Source organism: Heterocephalus glaber, unplaced genomic scaffold, assembly GCF_053883595.1.
Source record: "Heterocephalus glaber isolate CG9 unplaced genomic scaffold, H.glaber_assembly_v1.0 deba00001564, whole genome shotgun sequence".
In the NCBI taxonomy this organism is placed as follows: Eukaryota; Metazoa; Chordata; class Mammalia; order Rodentia; family Bathyergidae; genus Heterocephalus; species Heterocephalus glaber.
In genome coordinates this window covers 21,116,288-21,134,363 of record NW_028258351.1, presented here as the reverse complement: position 1 = coordinate 21,134,363, position 18,076 = coordinate 21,116,288, and the positions used below count along the sequence as shown (strand labels likewise).

The following is an 18,076-nucleotide window of genomic DNA, read 5'->3' as shown; positions in this document are numbered from 1 at the left end:
ATGCTGGCCTTATCCCCCAGTCACAGTCACAGTCTTCTACAGTTTGGGGCCAATGATCCAGGGGCCACATCCTCACCCACCTGAGAGGGGACACCCCTGCCAGTGCAGTAGCGTGACCTAATCAAATGGATATGAGTGTCTTGGTTTGAATCTGGGTTCAGATCTGGGCTTGCCATTAACTGGTGGTGCGAATGTGAGCAAGTTAATTATCTCTGAGAAGCTTGGTGTCCCTTCATCTTTTTAAGTGGCCATAATAATACCTCCCTGGATGTAAAGGTTAAAAGAACATAATGTGTTGAAGGACCCATCAAGGTGGCTGGTGCTAGAGAGGTAAGTGACCTAGAACAGCTAGTATTGTAAGCAACCTTGTTTGTTTGTTTGTCTGTTACAGTGCTGGGGAAGTAACTCAGGGTAAGGGCTCTTATCCAGGCTTTTCCACCAAGCTTCATCCCGACCCCTACTATAATTTTATTGATATACAGCCTCAAAGAAGTCCAGTCAAATAAGAGCACATTCATTCTCTTACCTAACTAGAGCCTCCCCTTACCTGTCCACTGCCCAGTGGCAAAGGGGCCGACTGTCCAGTGGGGACAAGTAGCTGCAGGCCAAGGGCAGTCCCACAACCCGGATGGAGAACAGAGACCCCAGGTTCTGCCAAGACAAAAACAGAGACACGTTATCATCAAGTCCTTGCATATGTGCTGCCGAAATGAGCACTATCATCAAGTCCTTGTGTTGATTTAAATTAGACTTTTTAAGTACTGGGGCTTGAACCCAAGGCCTTCACATTGAGCTACATTCCCAGTCCCTTTTTTTTTTTTTTTGGTACCAGGGGATCGAACTCAGGACCTTGTGCTTTTGAGGCAGATGGCAGAACCACTGAGCTAAATGCCTGGCCCTCCCAGACCTTTTTAAAATTTTGCATTTGGAGATGGGGTCTCAGTTAGACTCTTAGGTATCACTTAAATTACTCAAACATGTAATCACTTTTTTCTACAATGTATTTTGAACATATCTGTATGATTAGTATTTTAAATCAACAGACAACTTTTTTTAAAAGATTCACACTCTTAACACAGTAAGCTATTACTATGTTTAACACGTTAAACGTCCCCCAAAAGTAAGAACAGTGTATTTGAATAACAAGTGTTTAACTGGTGCAGATATTGATAGTTAGTGGAAAATAAATCAATTACGGTGGTATCTCAGTTTACAAAGTTAATTCTTTCCACAATTCCGGTCACAAACTGAATTGGATGAGAACCAAATCAAATTCAATGTTCAATGTTGACCTTATGGAGAAATTTGATTCAGTTCTCATCCAATTCAATTTGTGACAAGAATTATGGAAAGAATTAAGTTCATGAACTAAGGTACCTCTGTATTAATGGATAATTTAACCTACTCTATTAAAATAATTATCACCAGGCTGAGGCAATTATCTAAAGGCAAGTTAATGTATGTTTTACATACAAAATCATATTTGTATATTTCAATATACATTTTATCATATTCCAACATTTCTGGCATTGAAGTGACTTCTACAATGATATGTCTAAATTGAAAGTGCCTCTTAAAAATTTACTGGCAAAAAGAATTCAATTCAAAAATGGGCAGATGACTGGAATAGACACTTTTCCTGAGATATACACATGACCAATAGGTACACCAAAAAATGGTCAATATCATTGGTAATTATGAAAATGCAAATCAAAAGCACTTCATACTTACTAGGATAACTATAATTTTAAATTTTTTAATAAAATAAATAGGAAAATAATAAGTGTTGGTGAGAATGTGGAGAAATTGGAATGCTGTGGGTATGTAAAACAGTACAGCTGCTGTGGAAATAGTTTGGCAGGTTGTAAAAAAGTTAAACATAGAATTAACATATCACCCACAAAGAACTGTAAGCAAAATCTCAAACAGATATATTCACAGCAACATTATTCATGATAATCAAAAGATAGGAACAACCCAATCCCTATCAACAGATGAATGGGTAGACAAAGTATGGTATAGACTCACACTGGAATTTTTCTCATTTTAAAAATAAAGGAGAAAAAAAAAGGAGCAGGGCGTAGTGGCACAAACCTATAATCCCAGCACTCAGGGGCCGAGGAAGGATCACCATGAGTTCGAGGCCAGCGTGGGCTACATAGCAAATTGGAGCCCAGCCTAAACTACATAGCGAGACCCTGTCTCAAAAACCAAAAAAGAAGGGCCGGGATTTAGCTCAGTGGTGCCACTGCCTGTCTCGCAAGCACAAGGTCCCAAGTTCCATCTCCAGTACCAAAAAAAAAGAAAAAAGAAAAGCAAAAGGCTGAGGACGAAATTCAGTGATATAACAGGTCCTTTGTTTCTCCAATGTCCTATGTTTGATCCCCAGGAAGAAAACAAAAAAGCTGCCGCTTATGTGTTAGCAACTCACTCATTAACTAATATCTTCATTCAACCTGAGCCACTGCCTTGGCTGGGGAGGGGGGTAGCTCAGTGGCAGAGAGCACTTTCACAGCATGCGCAAAGCCCTAGTTTCAATCCCCAGTACAAAAAAAAAAAAAGGAAAATGAAAAAGGAGAAAGAGGAGGAGGAGGAGATATGATTCTGGCACATGCTACAATATGGATGACCTTGAAAACAGGATGCTTAGTGAAAAACACCAGGTATAAAAGGACAAGTATTACACGATTCTTAGTATATATAGGATACCCAGAATAGGCAAATTCATAGTTAGAAAGTAAAATGGTGATTACAAGGGGCTGGGGAGATGAAAGAAAGGGGAATGAGGAATTGTTTAGTGCAGCTATCTGCACTATGCTTTTGTCAGAAATGATGAAAAACTGGGGATATGGGTAGTGGTGATGTTCTCATAACATTGTGAATGTAATTAATGTACACTTATAAATGGTTAGGATAAATGTATATTTCAAATAGAAGAAACACAGTGCTCATGTTATCAATGATGACCTTAGCTACAACCAAAAAAAAAAAATTCTTCCAACTCAAAGGTAAAAAGGCAGACACTTTTGCTTAAAAAACTTTAATGAGCTAGATATGACATAATAATCCCAGTTACTCAGAGAGCTGAGGCAGGAAAATTGCACATTCGAGTCTAGCCTGGGCAACTTAGCAAGACTTTGTTTTAAAATTTAAAAAAACAAACAAAAACAGAGGCCGGGTGTGGTGGTGCATGCCTGTAATCCCAGCACTTGGGAGGTTGAGGCAGGAGGATTGCCACAAGTACGAGGCCAACCTGAGCTACATAGGAAATTCAAGGCCAGCCTGAACTACACAGTGAGATCTTCTCTCAACGCCCCCCACAAAAGATACACACATACAACTATATGTTGAATTATGATGGAAGAAGAAAAGGAAAGCATTAGAATTCCAGGAAAGAGGAACAGTCAACACTTGGGAGGACAGAAAGATCCAGATAGAGGGAGTTGTGTGTAGACTCCACCAGCTCTATTGTGCAGGAAGTATCAGGGCCTGGGGTCAGCAGATGAACCAGAACCTAGCTGTGGAGGGTTGCTCTGGTTTAGTTTATTTAACTGTTTAACTGTCCCCCAAGGTAACTGAAGCCTTGGTCTACAGGTGGCACTACAGTATAGGGGGATGATGGAACCTTTGGAATATGCAGCCTTGTGAGAGGCCCTTTGGTCACTGTGGGCATGTCTGTCTGTCTGTCTGCCTCTCTCCACTTGGTGATATGACAGCTTTGCTCCTATACATTCCCACTATAGGTGTCATCAACTGCTACCCTCACCAGAACCAAGTCTACACAGGTGCCATGTCATTGGACTTCCAGAACTGTGATCTAAGTAAACCTTTTTCTCTTTATAAATGAGTTTCCTTTGGTATTTCACTGCAGTAACAGGGGGCTAAGTACAAAGGTCTTGAATGTGAAGTTCAGGGAGCTTGTACATTTACCTGGAGTACACCCATCTTCTAGTTGATCCACAGCTTTCAGAGAGAGAAAATCAATAACTGGAAGCCAGCTGACTTCAAGGGATTGAGTCAGGGCTGGCCACAGAAGACTATGCATCCTACAAAGAATGTTAACTTCGATCTAGGGGAGAATCTTTTCTTCTGCGACCCCTACCCGAAACTTGCTATCTGCACGGCAAGGCCATCCATCAACAAGACACAACACAGGGTGGAACAGCTGACTCAGCTCACACACAAACAAACCTTGCCACCCCCACCAAAGTTTACAGAGCGACCACAAACACCTTCCCCTAATGATAAACCTTTTCTTCATAACTCAGGCAAAGTAATTCTTTCCAACAAATTGTTCATTTGCATAAGAAACATTTTCCTGTCCTCTGTTCTTGGCTAAGCCAGTTCATTCAAGAGGCCTCAATGCATGTTCACTATGCTTCATCTTTTCAGTTCAACGTTGAGAATTCTGAATATGTTCTTTTCGAGTTATTATCATATGGACTCGATGTTTACTACACCATTATATAGTATGGACTAGCCTGGGGACCTCAGAACTTTTTGGAACATATTATTTTTACAGAAAACCATACCCAACCACACATTTACTAATGGATATATGGGAAAGCATCCAGGGCCAAGTGGAGTTTTCCTGTTTTGAATGTCGTTGGTCCTACTGATGACTTGGTCAGTTCTTAATTTTTTTTTTGAAATTTAAGAAAAAATTTATTGAAGATCTGAAAAACAATTCCTAAAAGATTGACTTTTCCAGAAAACTGTAGCTCCATCTATCATGTTAAAACGTGCATTAGACACAAATACAAAAACCATGAAACAATTCACCATTCTTCAACAATTTGAGCAAAGAGAAAATGGCTAAGGAACAACATGGGTGACTTGCAAAGGATGGGCTCTTTAAGCACCATTAGAAAAAAAAGAGCACAGATGGATGAGTGTCTTCAGTTATATACAGTGAATTGGGCCTTTGGCACTAGGAATCAGAGCATTTTGTCATATAGCATTAACACATATTATAAAAGTGTGTGGTGTCAAAGGAATAGAACGACCAGCATTCAAGAGCAGCTTTGTCAACTAGGCAATGAAACACTCTACACCATGTCTCTGTTTTCCATCACTGAATACACTGGTAGCAACTTTGAAATGAAAAGAAAAAAAGGGCTGCAACCCCTTTTATTTTCTCTTTTTAAAATCAAAACAAACATCAACTCTGTTATATACTAACATCTTCAAAGTACATCATTTGTACAAGAGAAGGACTAGGAACAAAACATGTTGACAAAGATCCAAACACGGGTGAGAGGGCCTCACACTGCTTTCCAATGGTACTCAGGAGGGGCCACTTCATAATCACTGGCACTAAACAAAGTTGCTGAATTCTTCGCCAGATACTTGAGGAAATCATGAAGATAATTCAGTAATAAAGCAAGGCTCTTCTCATCCAGAGGTGTGTAAGCTGACATAGCTCCAATTCATACAAATAATCTCAGTAGATGTGGAGCTCCATACAGCTGGGACATGGGTGCATCAAGGTGGCCAGCAAGGACCTCAGCGTACTGTGGTCTCTCAGCTTTGTAGAGGAGCTGAGTGCCCAGCATCACACTGAAGTATTCTTTTATCCCTGCTCCAACCTCATTAACAGCATACTCCTTATTATCCGTGTTTCCTCGAGATTTCTAATTCTCATAGTCCTCTAGAATGGAATCCACATTCTTCATGGCAGGAAGGTAGAAGAGCTGTTTCTGTCTGGTAATTAAGTCCCAGTCATTAACAAGCCACGGTTTTAGCTCTTCAGGGATCTTTACTCTAACTCCACCTCCGTTCATAAATGTTTCTTCATTGTCAACAGTAGGATCTACCCAGGCCCTCTTCTTCCGAGGAGGCTGAGGTGTCTCATTGGTACTGCTACCATCTCCATTACCAGGGGCTTTTTGTTTGTTCTCTTTTGTTTTCACTTCAACATTTTTCTGTTGCAGACCAGATGTCCTCTTTCCTGGAGCAGCCCCTCTCATCTTTCCCTCTGCATATTGCTCCTGATTGGCTTTTTGAAGTTCTCGCTGTTTCTGTAGATTGGTGTCCACATATTTGAGTACTCTGCTTTCTGGAACCCATTTGTCCCAATTTTTATTCCAACCACTGTAATGTATAAAGAATTTTACTTGTTTGTCCTTTATAGCAACCTTTACACACTTTGCTTCATAAAGAAGAGGGCCATGAAAGCACAGTACTCATTCACCGTCCTGGAACTTGGGCTTCGGGTCCTGCTTGGGCGCCATTTATAAGTGATTCGCCACCTCCTTCTCCCACCACCCCTGACTACGGCCCCCTACTCTCTACCCGACCCGAGCTTGCGTCAGACACGCTATCAGGCACAGCCGCTCGACATCCTGGGCCAGGTCAGTTCTTAATATTGAAATGACAATAGACGTACAGAAGCCAAAGTTATGTGTATGCAATGAGGTAAAGAATAAGGTCAGCTGAGATAAATGTTCACATGAAAGTGGTTTTGCCCACTTTCAACAATCAGCAGCACCCAGGTTTGGGGGCTGGCTAAAGCTATTACTAGATATTCTGACCTACTTGTAGAGAAGTTAGTTTCTAATTTGGGCACTGTGGCAGATCTACTCTGTAGTACAACACACAAAACTCTGGAGAGATAAAGGTTGGTACAAATGTAGTGAAGGCCTTTAACAAAATGATAGTTGATATGAACCCTAAATCAAAGGTATGGGCAGAAAGGAACCTGAATTATGAGGAATTAGCTCTGAAATAAATTTGGTAGATCACCCAAGTGAAAGACTCTTACTAAGAGAACAGTTGGCGAGAAAGAAGTTTCTGATGCGACTGAGTTGTCCCTAAAAATTTCAACATCTTCCATGCCAGGCAGCCATCGGAATGGTTTCTGATATTATAGGAGCTAAAACATTAATGGCTTTATAGGTACTAAAAATCTATGATTTTTAAATAGTTTCTTTAAATTGGGGAACTATCAATCTGAGAATAAATAAATATGGCAAAAAAGTGTTTTCCTTTGAGCTTTAAATCTCACTTTCTGTAAGACTGGACAAATTCATTTTAATATCTAGATTTTCACACACAGACATAATCATGAATTTTACCTTGCCACAAAAATTATATCTCAAGTCCTTTGAAATTGTTGATCTAGATGTGTAAGATACAATTTACTACAGTATGCCATCCTCTAGGGAAAACTAGAAAATCACAAATATACAAAAATTAGAATAACAATGTAAGTACTGCTCTTTATTCCAGTGGTGTCTGGAAAGATTTAACAAGAAAAAGCTCTGGCTATGAAATATGTTTTGTAATAGCACAAAGATTAAAACATTAAGGGCATAAAATGGTTTACTCCCTTGCACATAAATCAGAGTTGTATGATAAAACAACATGAGCACTCTCATTCACAGCAAATCCTTCCCTCTCCCGAGTTACCTCTAGATTCCACTTTCACACACATACACATACCCTACCTGGGCAGGGGCATCACTCCTCATGAGACAGCGGACCTTACTGAGGATACACTGCTGGAGCTGGGCCCAGGAAATGGTCCTGTCTTCCCTTATCAGGAAAGGAGGTCCAAACCTGGAAATCCAAGGAAATCAGGTTATTTCTGCAAAGGAAAACCAACCACACCCTACAGTCATGAGTGTTGCTCTACTCATGGCTTCCTCTGAATTAGATGAGTGAAGAGTTTAGAGCCAAGCACAAAGCACAGTTGCCAATCAGAGACCCGCATTACATAGGAAGATACTGCTAGGCAAAAGAGGGCCAGAGAGGCACAGCCAGAGACATAGGGCAGTTCAAACAGCGGCTCCCTGTGCTGGACTGGCTGGGAAGACCCTTCTCACGGTGGAGAGAACAGTAAGGGAGCAAAAGAAAGCAAAGCAGGGATAAATCCAGACAACATGGCTGTAGGTTTTATGCATCAGAAATATCTCAGTACTGGGACTGTTTCCCACATCCCATCCTAACAAACACACCACAGGGAACTTGTAGTGCAAAGAACATGGATGTTCTTGTGGCTGTCATTCCAGCTGTACCATGAGCGCTGCTGAAAAATCACTGACCACTCACTGTTCCAGGGTCATGTGAAGACCCACTGTGGACTGTGAAACTGTTCTGTAAACACTGCTTAAAATGTAGCACAAATAGGCAGTGATGGGTCTGGACAGGGAAGGGCATTGTGTGTCCACTGAGTAGCGAGGTCTGTTCATTTAACTAATCCTGAATCACAAGCATTCAGTTTGCTTCTCATTTTTATGTAAACAATGCTTGCTTATATCAGGAACTATGTATTTTCTTGTACATGTACCTCTAGCTGCACATAACCAATTGTTTCCACAGGATAAAGTTCCAGAAGTGGAAAGGCAGACCAAAGTGCTTTATTCCCAAATTGCCCTCCAGAAAAACCACACCAACCTAGCAATGAGGCAAGTGCCCAATTTCCTGAGTAAATAGTGATGGTATATTCCTGTTACCCCAGGATTCTAGGAGGCTGAGGCAGGAAGATCTTAAGTTCAAGTCCAGCCTGGGCAACTCGCAACAGTGAGACCCTATCTCAAAATAAAAATAAAAAAGACTTGGCTTGGGATGTAGCTCAGTGTGAAGGCCTTGGTTCAATTTCCAGTACAGAAAAAAAAAAAAAATTAGCTTTGGTCTTGCCCAGAATGAGTATTATCAATTTCTAAAAATTCCTTAACAATATGAAAGGTTAAGAATAGTATCTTGCTACCCTGCTCCGCTGCTGGTGGGAGTGCAGACTGGTGCAACCACTGTGGGAATCAGTGTGGAGATTTCTCAAAAAACTAAAACTAGAGATTCCATTCGACCCAGCTATTCCTCTTCTTGGTATCTTCCCAAAAGAATTAAAAGCATCATACCACAGTGATACATGCACACCCATGTCTATAGCAGCACGGTTTGTAATAGCTAAAGCTTGGAAACAGCCCAAATGCCCATCAACCGACAAATGGATAAAGATGTGGTTTTTCTACACGATGGAGTACTACTCTGACATAAAGAAGGGCGAGCTTCAGATATTTATAGCTAAATGGATGCATCTTGAGACCATACTCAAGTGAAATAAATCAGAAACACATGTTTTTGGGCTGGGGATTTAGCTCAGTGGTTCTGCCGCCTGCTTAGCAAGCGCAAGGACCCAAGTTCGTTCCCCGGCACCAAAACAACAACAACAACAACAAAAAGAAACACATGTTTAAGTACCACATTGTTTCTCTGGTGTGAGAAACCAAAAGTGGAAATAAGGACTAAAATGTATAATAGATATAGAGAAATAGGAAGAAAATGTTCAAATGGGAATGGGAACAAGGGAGGGGGGAGGGAGAAAGGAAGGAAAGGACAAGAAAAAAAGTGAATATAGAAGAAAAAAAATGGAAACAAAGCTTTTGTACATAGGGAGGTGAGGGGGCTTGAGGGGAGAGAGAGCAATGTGAAAAAAGAGGTGGGATGTATCATGTATAGGTGCAAATTCCCAATGATAAGTGTTATTATTATGTATGTCTAAAACGCAACAATAAATGTTTTGCTATAAAAAAAAAAAAAAAAGAATAGTATCTTGCAGTTGAGCCAGGCATGATGGTGCACAATCCCAGCACCAGGGAGGCTGAGGCTGCAAGGTTAAGGCCAGCCCGGGCCATACTATGAGTTCAAGATCAGACTGAATTATAGTTCTATTTCAAAAAACAAAATAAAACAAATAATACTATCTTGCTATTGCAATCAGAATGTCCCCTACTACTAATGATGCTGAATACTTTAACCTGGGAATGTATTTCTTTTGTGAACTCATGTTAATCTTAGTGGTCAGTTTTGTTTTGCTGTTGTTGTTGGTGGTGGTGGTGGTGGTGGTTTTTGAGACAGGCTCTCACTATGTAGTTCAAACTGGCCTTGAACTCATTGTGTAGACCAGGGTGTCCTCGAACTTATGACAATCCTCCTGCCTCAGCCTCCCTCCCAAATGCTAGGATCACAGGTGTGCAGCACCTTGCCCACCTTCTGTGATCATTTTATTGACAGAATGTTTATCTCACTGAGAGAGCACTAGGTTTTACATGATGGATATTAATATCTCACCTTGCACATGACAGCTATTCTGCCACATTTGTCCTTTGACTTTAAATGTGCTCTTAGTTTAGAATGTTAAATATATTTAAAACACCAGCCTTCTCCTTTATAGCCTCCTGTCTTAGGTGTAAAGTTGGCAGGAACAGCTTAACACCAGTGCATGCATGACCATCCCATCACGTGGCTTGTACCACTGGTGATACAGGTGATACAGCCAAGCATGTATAGTTCAAGCCACCTAGCAGAGAGACAAATTATGGCCCTGTCATGAATGTGTGAAAATAACCCCCTCCACCAGAGACACAAATATGCCCCTATATTTTCTTTAAAATTTATGTATTTTATTTGTTTTGTTTTGGTTTTTGAGATGGGATCTCACTATGCAGTTTAGGCTGGCCTTGAACTCACAAGGAAGCCCAAGCTGGACTTAAAACTCTTGGTGATCCTCCTGCCTAGCCTCCCAAATCCTAGGATTATAGGCATGTGCCACCATGCTCATCCTTTTAAAAAATATCTCAAGGTTTCTTTTTCTAATCAATCAAGGACTTATGCATATGAATTTATGGCAAGAGTAAAAATGTAATTTTGGGGCTGAATATGGTGACACATGACTGTAATCTCAGTACTCTGGGAGGCTGAGGCAGGAGGATCCCAAGTTTGACCCCAGCCTGCACAACTTAGTGAGATCCTATCTCAAAAAAAATTAAAAAGGGCTGGGGATGCAGCTCAGTGCAAAGGCCCTGGGTTCAATCTCCTATACCCCCCAAAATTAAAAAGTAATTATTTAAAATAAAAAGAAAGAAATCAATTAGTTTGGGCTTATTTATTGAATAATTTATTCACTTTTTTTGGGGGGGGTACCGGGGATCAAACTTGGGACCTTAGCTTGCGAGGCAGGCGGCGGATCCACTGGGCTAAATCCCCGGCCCTTTATTCACTTTTTTATCCTATAAAATATGAAATATGCTGTTTTATCATATAATAAATATTTAAAGACTTTGGCTTATTCTATTTGGTTGATTTAATTGTATACTCTTTTGCCCAGGTCACGATATTTTAATAATTAAAATTTATTCTATTTCAATAGACTAATTCCTCTTCTTCCTTTCTCTCTCCCCCAATATTTCTGGCTATTCTTAGTACTTTATCATTCCATATAAAAAATTTTTTTGAGACAGGGTCTCACTATGTAGTTCAGGCTGGCCTTGAACTCACAGTGATCCTCCTGCCTCAGCCTCCTGAGTGCTGGGATTACAGGCATGCACCACCATGACCAGCCAAGAATACATATTTATAGAATATAAAGCAATGTTTCCATACATCATGAGATAGTCAAATCAGAGTAATTACAATATTCATCACTGCAAACAGTTATCATTTCTTTGTAAACACTTTATCTGGACTATATAAAAAAGCTATGTTTTCGCAAATTTGTAATGCAGACAGTCCCTTTCCCTTCTCATTAGTTCTAATCACTTTCTGGTTCTTGGTTTTGTTTTGTTGTTTTATTATACTGCCCAGGCTGGCCTTGAACTCTTGAGCCTCTTTCCTCAGCCTCCTGAGCAGCTGGGACTATAGACACACATAGCTCTTATAACACAATACTGTATAAAATAACTGTAGTGAGGGCCATAGTAATTATTCCTTCAATGAACAGGAAAGCTCTGATGTTTAATTAAGGATGATGTTAACCATATGCTTAAAGCAATTATTTCCAATCCTCTTGTTCAGGAAGTACCCTATTCCCTTCTCCTAATTTTATTAATCTTGGGGATAGATATTTAATTTCATCAAATTAGTATTTTACACAATACCCCAAGTACAGGTCTACAAATCCCAGACACGGTGTGAGAAAAGGATGAAGTTAGACGTACCTGCTGGCCTGCTGGCCTGAGCCCACCAGGTTACAGAAGAGGATGAGCACTTTGTTCTCACTGTGGAGAGGCAGGGAGAATCGCTGACCCTCTTGGGCCACCAAGCGCGGGGACAATGGCAGACTGGGTGCATGAGCTGAAAGAGAAAGAATGGCATTAAAGAGCCCCTGTGTGGGCCGGAGCCCTGGGTTTTCCAGCTCTTTCTCTCTCTGAGCACCTATTCCCCACCAGTGGGAGGACACCTGGTGGCTTTTGGGAGATGATAAAAAGGTTCATGGCACTTGTGCCATCTGACACCTGGCATACAAACATCATGTGCATGGCAGTGAATGTGCAATTATGCCAGCCAATAATTTTAAAATACGGGCAAGAGTTTAGTTAACTCTTTCCAAAGCAACCTGAAAAGTACTCCAAAATAATTTTGCTCTTTTTATGCCTTGATCAGACAGCCCCCAGAGCACCTACAGTCTTTGGAAGCCAACACAAGAAGTATATCAAGAAGGCAAAAGTTTCCCATGGAGAAAGAAGGACTTCACTATTCTCCATTTCCGGTCTGAATTGTGACTTTCAGGAAAATATATGTCACTCGTGATTAAATTAGAAATGAAGACTTGTTTCACTAGGTTGTAAAATCAGTTAATATTTTTTCCCAGATTCCAATGCCCAGAGTTTTCATGTTGTCTTGGAGAATATCAAACATCTGGTCCCCACAGCCTGCTACCTAAGCTGGGTCATGATACAGGGCCAGGGCATAGGATTCATCTGAGACACAGTAGTCACCTGTTATCAGTGAAAGACACATTCCAAGACAGTCCGTAGCTGTCTAAAACCTCAGAAAATATCAAAGTACCAAACACTTAAAAAACAAACAAACAAACTACATATACTATGTTTTTTTCCAAAAATTCGTTCCTATGTTAGGATGTAATTTATAAATTAGGTATAGTAAGACACTAACAATAGTAATAAAATAAAATAATTACAACAATATAGAGTACTAAAAGTTATTTAAGACTTATGCAATATGGGGCTAAGATGCAACTCAGGGGTAGAGCAGTTGCCTAGCATATATAAAGCCCTCTGTGTGATCCCTAGCACAGAAGAAACAAAACCAAACACAAAAATGAATTGTTATTTCTGGAATTTTCCATTTAATATTTTCAGACCATGGTTGAGCACAAGTAACTGAAACTGCAGAAAGGGGAGCCACAGATCAAGGAGGTTGCTGTATATTGTAACACTGGCACAGGGTCCTTTAATATTGGTCTTCTAGACTGCCTGACTGGGCCAAAATGTATATTGCTGACAACAACAGGCTATTAGTCATTGCTCATGTTGCCACGGTTGGTGCTGCATGGCTGTAATCCCAGCACTTGGGAGGCTGAGGAGGGAGGATTGTCCCAAGGTCAAGACCAGCCTGGGCTGCATGAAGAGTTCAAGGCCAGCCTGAGCTACATAGCATGTCCCTGTCTCAAAAAGAAAAAACAAAACAAAACAACAAAAACAAAACAATTGACCATGTTAGCTAGTGTGAGGTTTAAGAAAGAAAAGCATTACAAAATGTAGCCATTAAAAAGAAAGTTATTTTCTAATTTCTTTGGTCATTCAAATTTTATTTTAAGCACAGACCTTAAATCACAAGAGTCCTGAAAATAAAGATTATACCAGCAACCACACTAAACAGTGATTCCCAAAATATCCCTGGACTGGCATCACTTGGGAAGTTGTTAGATATGCAAACTCAGACCCCACCCCAGGCCAACTGAATCAGAAACTCTTGGGGGCAAGGCCCAGAAATCTAGTTTAACAAACCCTCTGGCTGATTCTAATATTCACTAAGGTATTGAGAACCTCAGTATTAGCAAAATAATTTTTTTTTGGTACTGGGGATCGAGCTCAGAACCTTGTGCTTGTGAGGCAGACAGCGGAACCACTGAGCTAAATCCCTGGCCCTCAGCAAAATAATTTTTAGTATCAATCATCAATCAACCACCTATACACAAAATTGCAGGGAAAATAAGCCTGACAGTTCCAAGTGCTAAAACTAAATGTTTTATGCTTTAGCGACCACAGAGAACCATCTCAAATCTATAACTCATAATAACCAAATAAAATCATACAAAACACTGTTGTACCTGAGAGTGTCCCCTGGCTGGGAGATGGAGGGACTTGGAAGGCATACACATTGTCTCCCTCTGCTATGGTATTCAAGTCCTCTTCATCAAAGAAAGACCTCTGGAATCCGTTGGGATACAGCTCAACTAAGATGACCTGGAATGAGAAGGATCATTTTCCCTTTTGATTTCTCGAGGAGAACCTAACAAATAAGAAATCAAAAAGTGACTGAAAGCCTTAAAAGTCTTTTATACCCTTCCCTTCTAAGTGGTTACATTTTAAGTAATAAAACACAGAGGGTGTAACAGATTGACCACAGACATTTCAACTGCAACCAAAAAAATTGTTTTTAAATCTATAGTTTTATACCCAGCTAAACTATGTGTAAGGATTAGAATTAAATTAAATAAAGCCATCTTCGGGTAAACAAAAAATGTTTACCACTTACAGAGCTCCATTGAGTGAACATCTAAAAAGTGTTACTAACCTTTTTCATATTATGTTGTACATGAAAAATATTTTTGGAACTTAGGTTTATGGGGATAGTTTTATATTGGAGAAGGGAGGAAAGTAGTGACTACTTTGGGTGTCATGGCTAACCCAAACTCCACCCTGATTCCCCAAGGATAAAGGAATCAACATCTTAACACACAACTCACAGAACCCATCTGAGGCACATCAGCTAGGAAATTCTCTTATAAACAATACATTTCAGGATTAAAGAAAAAACAATAACAATTAGAAGTAAAACCTGAGTTGTAAGGTAAAATTAATAACTTAAAAGAAAATGGTAAAATTTGGTAAGTGTAAACATGTACTGAATATAAAGGTATAAAAAGAAAGTATATCAGGATCTTTGTGTTGTTTAATAGTAACATTACACTTTGTCAATTATACATTGTGACATTTAATAAATAGTAAAAGAAAGAAATATAGTATGTATGCCCCAAATCAGAAGACAGAATAAGAAAAAACTGCTCAACTAAAAAACAAAGCAGTAAAAGAATGAGAGGGGGAAGCTTCCCCCTCCCAAAAGCAGGAAATGTTGAGTAAATAAAAAACATAAAATAAGATGGTGGGAATGCACCCAAAGACATCTGTGATCATAGGTAATACAAGTGGAATAAAACTGCCATTTAAAATAAAATATCAAGATAGATTTTTTAAGTTCTGGTCAAAATACTCATACAAACATCCCCAGAGATTTCTATCTCCCTGAACATATCACACTGCTCACATTCCTGACAGTCCTACTATTCTTCAAATTCTATCTCTCTCAGATGTTCCACTTTGGTTCTTTTCTACTGCTCTCTCTCTCTCTCTCTCTCTCTCTCCCCCCCTCCCTCTCCCTGTCACATGCACACACACAAATAGGCCCCCTAGTGCACTTTAGTGTGTAGAAAGCAAGATACATATATATCTCCTTTTTTTTTCTTCCGATACTGGGGATCAAACTCAGGTCCTTGCGCTTGTGAGGTGGGTGCAGTGTCACTGAGCTAAATCTCTGGCCCATATTTCCCCTTTTTTTGAGATCCTTGTAAGAAACCTATACAGCCGGGGATTTAGCTCAGTGGTTCCGGTGCCTGCCTTGCAAGTGCAAGGTCCTGAGTTTGATTCCCAGTACCAAAAAAAAAGGAAAAGAAAAAAAAGAAACCTATACAGAGTGATGGAGGTCAAAGGCATTTCTGGGGTGGGGGTGGGGGACAGAAAGGAGCCGGGGTGTTGGAAAGGCTCCTCAGTAACCATGGTGATTATACGGATGTAGGCAGGTGTAAAATTCGACAAACTGCAACCTTAGGATATCCACACTGTACTGTAAGTAAGTTATACCTTAACAAAAAAGGTTAAAAATACTTTTTTATTTAGCAATGAGGTAGTCAGAGAGGTATAAAAGGTAAAGAAACAGAGGGACCAGCAATCACTTACATGGTCCAAGGTCAGAAAGCTAGAGGATAACTGAATCACAGTTAGAACCCCATTCAGAACCCTTCTACTCCTGCCACCCGGCTTGTCACCACCATTGGCTCTACCCTTCCATGTCATGGAAGCTGTTACAGTCACAGTGACTCCAATCCTTCACCAAAACTCCTTTAAAAAAAGTGAAAAAGCATAGCCGCCCACCTTCCCCATGTCAGACATGCTCAGTTCGCTCAGCAGCTGCTTACTGTCCCTTCAGCAGCCTGGTTTATGTTCTCACAAGTGAAAATACAGAGTAGTAACTCAGGGTCTGAAATCAAACCACCGAAGTTCAAACCCTGACTCCCACTTCGTAGCTGTGTGACTGTGGGCAAGTCACTCAACCCCTGAGGACTTCTTTTTCCTCGCTAGCAAAATGAGGACAATTATAATGTCTACTTTAGAGTGGCTGGCATGAAATCAACTATGAGGAGAAATGAATGTAAAGGTCTCTAGACAGTGTCCAGAACTTGGCGAGCACAACTGAGGTCAGGTGCTGTTGAAAGTATTCCCACCATAATCACTACCACCTTCTAGGAAGGCAGGTGTCCTTCATGGGTACCAAAGGAGAAGGCAAGGCCCAGTCTCCTCAGACACCAGGGACTAGGAATCAGACAGAAACCAGGAGTCGTACTGGCCTGGGACCCCACAAATCAGCACAGGCTGCCAGCCCGTCAGCATCCTGCCCCTGGGGCCAGCCCAGTGCAGCCCCATCACACCTCATCAGCAGGGACTCCGCCTTCCTCCGCCGCCATCTTCCTCAGAGCGGCCACTGTGCTTAGGATTGGCACGGCCAGGCCAACCCGCAGGAACCGCTGACTCTTACAGGGGAAGACCAACGTGACGGTCAAGAATCTAGAAAACAGAAAGGGGGCCACATCCTTAAAGGACTGACGTTAAGTGTCACCAATACCGCTGACAATGGCTCAAGTTTAGAACGATCTCAGCTTCCAGGTTGGCCCCTTGCACTTTAGCCGTGCTCCCACCAGGTGGAAGTAGAGAGTCAAATCTCCTAAACTGGTTTTCCAGAGAGTTGAAAGTAGAAGGTATTGGATTATGAATCACTATATGGCTCTCTGATCTCAAGACTCTAATTGTCCAGCGGATAAAGTTTGAAAAATAAAGCAAACAAACTGCTTCTTCAAGAACAAGTCAACCTTATGAATGATTTTCTCCTTGTCTTAATGAAATTGTTCCTTGGAAATCTTGACTTCTACCTCCCACTATTTCCCGCAGCTCAGTTTTCTGACTATTATTTCTCTCATCCTGTTCAAGTTGCACAGCTAGTTAGTAGAGTTTGGATTTGACCCTAAGCAGACTGTCCCAGAGCCAGTGATCCTAACCACTGCACTATGATGCATCAGGCCAAGTTACATGGATTAACAGACAATCAATCTAAGGGTAGCATCAGTCATGTCATATAGTATAAATTACACTGGTGGTACAGACAGCACAGGGCTTCAGAACAGAAAGGGAGGTTAAACCAGGCAAGGTAGTGCACACCTATATTCCAACTACTTGGGAGTCTGAGGCAAGGAGGATTACAAATTTGAGGTCAGCCTGCATAACTTAAGTGAGACTCTGTCTCAAAATAAAATTTTAAAAGAGAATGTAATGATACAGAAAAGTTTTAGATAACTTGATGGACTGAATATTAAGGCAGTTGTAGAAGCAAAATAAGTAATGTGTTCTTTTAAGATTTGCTTTTCCTGTAACTCCTTGTTTAAGGTGAGGATTATCTGACTCTAACCAGGAACTTCATTAACCTAACAAAGTTACCATGCCAGGGTGAATTTACAATGTATATGGCCCATCTCACGTCTGTGACTTGAAAATAGGAACTGGAATTGTATTTACATATCAAAGACCACTAGGGATGAGATAATAGCTAAAAAGGATATAAAAAAGGAAATGCTGAACAAAGAGGACGCGGATACGGACCAGACTGGTTTCTGGCATTCCCGCCTGCTCACAAGAAGAAATTTTATTATTTTATCTGAATTCTGTGTCTCTGTGTATTTCTTTCCGAGATTTCTGCAACAGTAGCTCAGTGGTAGAGAGCTTTGCCT

General features: G+C 40.6%; 1 protein-coding gene and 1 pseudogene across 4 annotated transcripts in view; both read right to left on the bottom strand.

The window, feature by feature from the left end:
• Positions 1–18,076, bottom strand: part of Usp43 (ubiquitin specific peptidase 43) — a 73,038-nt gene that overhangs the window by 27,899 nt on the left and 27,063 nt on the right. For all 4 annotated transcript variants that reach the window (XM_087191820.1, XM_021238309.2, XM_087191819.1 and 1 more), the window contains 5 exons: positions 16,727–16,862; positions 14,072–14,207; positions 11,937–12,072; positions 7,449–7,560; positions 548–651 (listed from right to left, as the gene is read on the bottom strand). In XM_087191820.1, coding sequence (XP_087047946.1) covers positions 548–651; positions 7,449–7,560; positions 11,937–12,072; positions 14,072–14,207; positions 16,727–16,862 — 624 coding nt within the window. The remainder of the gene's footprint in view (positions 1–547; positions 652–7,448; positions 7,561–11,936; positions 12,073–14,071; positions 14,208–16,726; positions 16,863–18,076) is intronic.
• On the bottom strand, positions 1,362–6,306 carry LOC147823918 (mortality factor 4-like protein 1; annotated as a pseudogene).